At 39.6% G+C, this 7,072-nt stretch overlaps 1 protein-coding gene across 1 annotated transcript; it reads right to left on the minus strand.

The window, feature by feature from the left end:
- Positions 1-5,106: 5,106 nt before the first annotated feature.
- LOC122455098 (high mobility group nucleosome-binding domain-containing protein 4-like) lies at positions 5,107-5,547 on the minus strand. The gene has a single exon (XM_043489964.1). The coding sequence runs from the start codon at positions 5,395-5,397 to the stop codon at positions 5,125-5,127; it is 273 nt and encodes a 90-aa protein (XP_043345899.1). The 5' UTR covers positions 5,398-5,547; the 3' UTR covers positions 5,107-5,124.
- Between the last annotated feature and the right edge of the window lie 1,525 nt (positions 5,548-7,072).

The raw sequence follows: 7,072 nt of genomic DNA on the forward strand, positions 1-7,072 counted from the left end.
AAAAAAAAAAACCTCTCCCACCAGAAAGCATTTCCTTATGAACCTCGGGTGGAAGGAAGGAGGAGTTAGGACGAATAGAGAGAGTAGCATGGAAACATATACATCAGTACAGTTCAGTTTAGTTGCTCAGTCGTGTCCAACTCTTTGCGACCCCATGAATCACAGCATGCCAGGCCTCCCTGTCCATCACCAACTCCCAGAGCTTACTCAAACTCATGCCCATAGAGTCGGTGATGCCATCCAGCCATCTCATCCTCTGTTGTCCCCTTCTCCTCCTGTGCACAATCCCTCCCAGCATCAGGGTCTTTTCAAATGAGTCAACTCTTCGCATGAGTTGGCCAAAGTATTGGAGTTTCAGCTTCAGCATCAGTCCTTCAAATGAACACCCAGGACTGATCTCCTTTAGGATGGGCTGGTTGGGTCTCCTTGCAGTCCAAGGGAATCTCAAGAGTCTTCTCCAACACCACAGTTCAAAAACATCAATTCTTCAGTGCTCAGCTTTCTTCACAGTCCAACTCTCACATCCATACATGACCACTGGAAAAACCATAGCCTTGACCAGATGGACCTTTGTTGGCCAAGTAATGTCTCTGCTTTTTAATATGCTATCTAGGTTGGTCATCACTTTCCTGCCAAGGAGTAAGCGTCTTTTAATTTCATGGCTGCAATCACCATCTGCAGTGATTTTGGAGCCCAAAAAAATAAAGTCTGACACTATTTCCACTGTCTCCCCATCTGTTTCCCGTGAAGTGATGGGACCAGATGCCATGATCTTAGCTTTCTGAACGTTGAGCTTTAAGCCAACTTTTTCACTCTCCTCTTTTACTTTCATCAAGAGCCTTTTTAGTTCCTCCTCACTTTCTGCCATAAGGGTGGTGTCATCTGCATATCTGAGGTTATTGATATTTCTGCCAGCAATCTTGATTCCAGCTTGTGCTTCTTCCAGCCCAGGGTTTCTCATTATGTACTCTGCATATAAGTTAAATAAGCAGAGTGACAATATACAGCCTTGACGTACTCCTTTTCCTATTTGGAACCAGTCTGTTGGTCCATGTCCAGTTCTAACTGTTGCTTCTTGACCTGCATACAGGTTTCTCAAGAGGCAGGTCAGGTGGTCTGGTATTCCCATCTCTTTCAGAATTTTCCACTGTTTATTGTGACCCACACAGCCGAAGGCTTTGGCGTAGTCAACAAAGCAGAAATAGATGTTATTCTGGAACTCTCTTACTTTTTTGATGATCCAGCAGATGTTGGAAATTTGATCTCTGGTTCCTCTGCCTTTTCTCAAACCAGCTTGAACATTTGGAAGTTCATGGTTCACGTATTGCTGAAGCCTGGCTTGGAGAATTTTGAGCATTACTTTGCTAGCGTGTGAGATGAGTCTTATTCCTAAGATCAGGAACAAGACAAGGATGTCCACTCTCACCACTCTTATTCAACATATTTTTGGAAGGCCTATCCAAGGTCCTCAGAGAAGAAAAAAATAAAATAAAAAGGATGCAAATTAGAAAAGAAAAGGCAAAACTGTCACTCTTCAGAGATGACAGTATACTACACACAGAAAATCCTAAAAGATGCCCCCAGAAAATTATTGGAGCTAACCAGTGAATTTGGTAAAGTTGCAGGATACAAAACTGATACACAGAAATCTCTTGCATTCTTATACACTAACAATAAAAAAACAGAAAGAGAAATTAAAGAAACAATCTCATTTACTATTGAACATAAAAGAATAAAATACTTAGGAATAAAAATACCTAAGGAGTCAAAAAACCTGTACTTAGGAAACTATAAAACACTGATGAACAAAATCAAAGATTTGATACAAACAGATGGAGAAATAAACCATGTTTTTGGACTGGAAGTATCAATATTGTGAAAATGAGCATACTACCTAAAGCAATCTACAGAGTCAATGAAACTCTTTTCAGATGAATAAGCCATTCTTCACTGAATTAGAACAAAATTTTTGCAGTTTGTGTGGAAATGCAAAAGATCCTGAACTGCTAAAGTAATCATAGAAAGAAAAGCAGCTGGAGGAATCAGTTTCCCAAACTTCAAACTATACTAGAAATCTACAGTAATCAAGTAGTATGGTACTGGTACAAAAACAGAAATATACAGCAATGGCAAAATATAAGAAAGCCCAGAGATGAATTCATACACCTATGGTCACCTAATCTATGACAAAGGAAGCAAGAATGTATAACAGAGAAAAGATAGCCTCGTCAATAATTAGTGCTGACAAATCTGTGCAGCTACATGTAAAAGGCTGAAATTAGAACACTACCTAACATCATACACAAAAATAAACTCAAAATGGATTAAAGACCTAAGATCCAGTTCAGTCTCTCATTCATGCCCGACTCTTTGCGACCCTATGGACTGCAGCATGCCAGACCTAACATTAGGCTGAACATTATAAAACTCTTAGAGGAAAACCTAAGGAAAACACTTTTTGACATAAACCACAGCAAGATCTTTTTTTTTTTTTTTTGAACCACCTCCTAGAGTAATGAAAATAAAAATAAAAAATAAACAAATGGAACCTAATTAAACTTAAAAGCTTTTCCACACCAAAAGAAGCCATAAACAAGACAATGCTCAGGATGGGAGAAAATATTTGCCAGTGAAGCATAAAACAAAGCATTAATCTCCAAAATATACAAACAGCTCATGGAGCTCAATGTTTAAAACAAACAAACAAGAAATCCACTCAACAAATAGGTGAAAGAACTAAACAGACATCTCTCTAAAGAAGACATACCAATTGCCAAGAGGCACACGGAAAAATGCTGAACATCATTAAGTGTTTGAGGAGTGCAAATCAAAACAATAATGATGTAACTCCACACACCAGTCAGAAATGGCTATCATCAAAGAAACTGCAAACAATTAATGCTGGAGAGGGTGAAGAGGAAAAGGAACCCTCTTGCACTGTTGATGGGAATGTAAATTGATACAGCCACTGTGGAGAAGAGTATGGAGGTTCCTTAAAAACTACCATATGACCCAGCAATCCTACTCCTGGGCAACAGTTCAGTTCACTTCAGTCACTCAGTCATGTCCAACTCTTTGTGACCCCATGGACTGCAGCACCCCAAACATCTCTGTCCATCACCAATTCCCAGAGCTTGCTCAAACTCATGTCCATTGAGTCAGTGATGCTATCCAACCATCTTATCCTCTGCCATCTCCTTCTCCTCCTGCCTTCAATCTTTCCTAGCATCAGGGTCTTTTCCAATGGGTCAGTTCTTCGCAGCAGGTGGCCAAAGTATTGGAGCTTCAGTATCATTCCTTCCAAAGAATATTCAGGACTGATTTCCCATAGGATTAACTGGTTTGATCTCCTTGCTGTCCAAGGGACTCTCAGTAGTCTTCTCCAACACCACAAGTCAAAAGCATCAATTTTTTGTCACTCAGCTTTCTTTATGATCCAACTCTCACATACATACATGACTACTGGAAAAGTCATAGCTTTGACTAAATGGACTTTTGCCAGCTAAGTAATGTCTCTGCTTTTTAATATGCTGTCTAGGTTGATCATAGCTTTTCTTTAGAAGAAGTGTCCTTCTTCTAAAGGAGCAAGTGTCCTTTAATTTGATGGCTGAAGTCACCATCTGCAGTGGTTTTGGAGCCCAAGAAAATAAAGTCTGTCACTGTTTCCATTGTTCCCCATCTATTTGCCATGAAGTGAAGGGACCAGATACCATGATCTTAGTTTTTGTGTGTGTTTTTTTTTTTTTGAGAAAATTATAAAACTTTATTGAGAGATATTTTAAAAGCCTAAATAAATGGAGAATTATACCATGTTCATGAATTGGAAGACTTAATTTTATACTTAATCTATAAATTCAATACAAATCCAATAAAAATTTCAACTTTTCATCTGTTTGATTTGGAACTTGTCAATCTAATTCTAGAAGTTGTATAGAAAAGTAATTGGCTAAGAATAGCCAAGATACTCCAAGGAAGAAAAGTTTGTTGATGTTGAAGGTGGAGGTGGAATTGTCCTGAGATATCAAGACCTTTTTCTAAAGTGGTAGTACTCAGGATTGTATGGTACTGCCACAAGGTTAGACAACTTGACCAGTGAGTCAGAACAGAAACCATCAACAGACTCCCCCACCCCTCCACACAAAGAAAATTGATTCATGAAAACAGTCAGTGTTATAGATCATTGGGGAAAGGATGAACTTTTCAGAAAATGGTGTTGGAACAACCACTTACCATATGGAAAAAAAATACTGAATTACTACCTCATGTTTTTGTAAAAATCAGTTCAGAGAGGACTAAAGACAATGTGAAAAGCAAACTATAAAACTTTTTAAAGGCAGTAAAGAGTAGCTTTATGACTTTTGAGTAGGAAATGATCACTCCCCTACCACGAGTCTAACTTGTATCCAGCTTTATAAGAGACTTTTCAAAAATAGTTATTTCCAGCAGGACATGGGTGACATTCCATAACATCTTACATCTTTCAAACTCCCCTCTCCAAAAAGTCAACAAACTCTGTTGTTACAATAAACAGGAAAAATTTCAAAAAGGATGATTATTTCACATGAGGCATTTAAGAGATTTTCACAGGTCAACTCTGACATGGAGGAAAGGAACTAAAAACTCCAGGATTATAAATGAGATGATTCACAAACTACAAACAGAAATCCTGGTTCTTCTGAGCAACACCATCTTGATGTCATCACCAGAAAGCCTGAGTATTGTTACCTGATGCAGCTGATTCTAGGGGTGTCAAGGCCATATCATGACTCCTGGTTTCAGGAAGTCAAGAATGTGCTGATGACATCAAGAAAGAAGACATGAAGTAATTTTTCTCCACACAGTAAGGCTTCTGAGCCATAGTGGCTGATATCTGTGAATGTCGGAGAATCTCTCCCGGGAACCAAGAATAATCTTCAAATACTTCTATTTCCCCCCATTTCAATCCAGCTTCTGAAACATTCTACTAGTGGTTATTTGCCCTTTCCACAAAAGACAACAACGAAGTATCTCATGTGCTAACAACATAACTTAAAAAAAAATCTACATTTTTATAAAAGTTGATTTAAAAATAGTATTTCAAACAGTAGAGTCATTAGAAGTACAGAGCTATCAAAAAGGTACACCTCATTTGGCATCCCCAGTGTCTTCTGCTTTCTGTGACTGGACTGTAGAGGCATCTCGGTTTTTCGCAGGGTTGTTCCCATCCTTGCCGACTTCTGCTTTCCCCTTTCTCCCTTTGGCCAGCTTCTCTCCCTTCTTTGCAGGGGCCTTTTTTGGCCTGGGCTCTGGTTTTGGAAGGGCAGGATTAGCAGACAACCATGCTGATCTCCTCTGTGGCTCATCCTTCACCTTCCCTTTGTCACCTTTAGCATCTCCTTTTGCCTTTCTCCTGGGCATGGTGGCAGCAGTGCTTGGCAGCCCAAGGGGTTCTTCTGTCTTTCTCACTGTTCCTAGAAAGATTTCCGAGTCTCGCGGCCATCCGAGGGGCGCGGGACTCCCAGCTGCCGGCCTGCAGCGCCAGTGCCCGGGGCTGAGGCAGGGCCGTCACAGACCGCAGGCTGGCGAAGAGCGATTTTAGTTTTTTGAATGTTGAGTTTTAAGTAAACATTTTCACTCTCCTCTTTTATGTTATCAAGAGTTCCTCTTCACTTTCTGCCATAAGGGTGGTGTCATCTGCATTTCTGAGGTTATTGGTATTTCTCCCAGCAAACTTGATTCCAGCTTGTGCTTCATCCAGCCCGGCATTTTGCATGATGTACTCTATCTATAAGTTAAATAATCAGGGTGACATTATACAGCCTTGACATACTCCTTTCCCAACTTGGAACCAATCTGTTGTTCCATGTGCAGTTCCATGTCTGGTTCTCCTGGGCATGTATCCTGAGAATATCATAATTCAAAAGGCACATATACCCCAATATTCATTGAAGAACTATTTACAGTATACAGGACATGGAAACAACCTAAAAGTCCAAAGAGAGATGGAATGTATGGTACACGTATACAATGGAATATTACTCAGCCACTAAAAGGAATTAATAAGGCTTTTCTCTAGAGACATGGATGTACCTAGAGTCTGTCATTCAGAGTAAAGTAAGTCAGAAAAAGAAAGATAAATGCTGTATACTGAGAAAAAACATGTCGAAGCTAGGAAAATGGTACTGCTGCTGCTGCTACTAAGTCGTTTCAGTCATGTCCGACTCTGTGTGACCCCATGAATCGCATCAATCCAGGCCTCCCTGTCCATCACCAACTCCCGGAGTTTACTCAAACTCATGTCCATCGAGTCGGTGATGCCATCCAGCCATCTCATCCTGTCGTCCCCTTCTCCTCCTGCCACCAATCCCTCCCAGCATCAGGGTCTTTTACAATGAGTCAACTCTTCACATGTGGTGGCCAAAGTATTGGAGTTTCAGCTTCGGCATCAGTCTTTCAGTTGGACAAAAATCACACAAAACATATTTTATAATAAAGTTTTAAAAATCTCATATGATTTACTAAAACCATACTTAAAATGAAAAACAGAATGGTTGCGTGAGTACACAGAGTGGTGGTGAGTGTATCAATTATTTACCTTTGTAAGCACATGACTGCCCAACACCATGAACAAATACTGTACCACGTATTGCTAACCCAGGAAAAGATCATTCAAAATTCAAAGTATTTTTTCTACTCAGTGGATGTTGCTTTTGCACCATTGTAAAGTCAAAGCATTTTATGTCTAATCATCATAAGTCAGGGATTGGCTCTACTTAATTTTACTTATTTATTAGATTTTTAAGGGCTTGTTAGGGTTGATCAGATCAGCACACCCAGTCTAGATCTAATTGGCCCTGACAACTGAAGAATAACTTTCCATGCATTCTGCCCAATGCTCCATGAATTGTGGTAGGATTATTTTCATTCCATGCTAGGTTTTATACTCTTTTAATTCTAATATTTTCAGATGATGTTTCCTGAGTAGTTTCTGCACATGGATTTGCAGCTTGAGACACAAAATGTTTGCTTTTTTTGTTTATCAGTTAAACACTTTCAGTTCATTTATAAGCTGAAACCCCACAGAAAAACCTAT

The sequence above is a fragment of the Cervus canadensis genome, chromosome 17 (assembly GCF_019320065.1).
Source record: "Cervus canadensis isolate Bull #8, Minnesota chromosome 17, ASM1932006v1, whole genome shotgun sequence".
In the NCBI taxonomy this organism is placed as follows: Eukaryota; Metazoa; Chordata; class Mammalia; order Artiodactyla; family Cervidae; genus Cervus; species Cervus canadensis.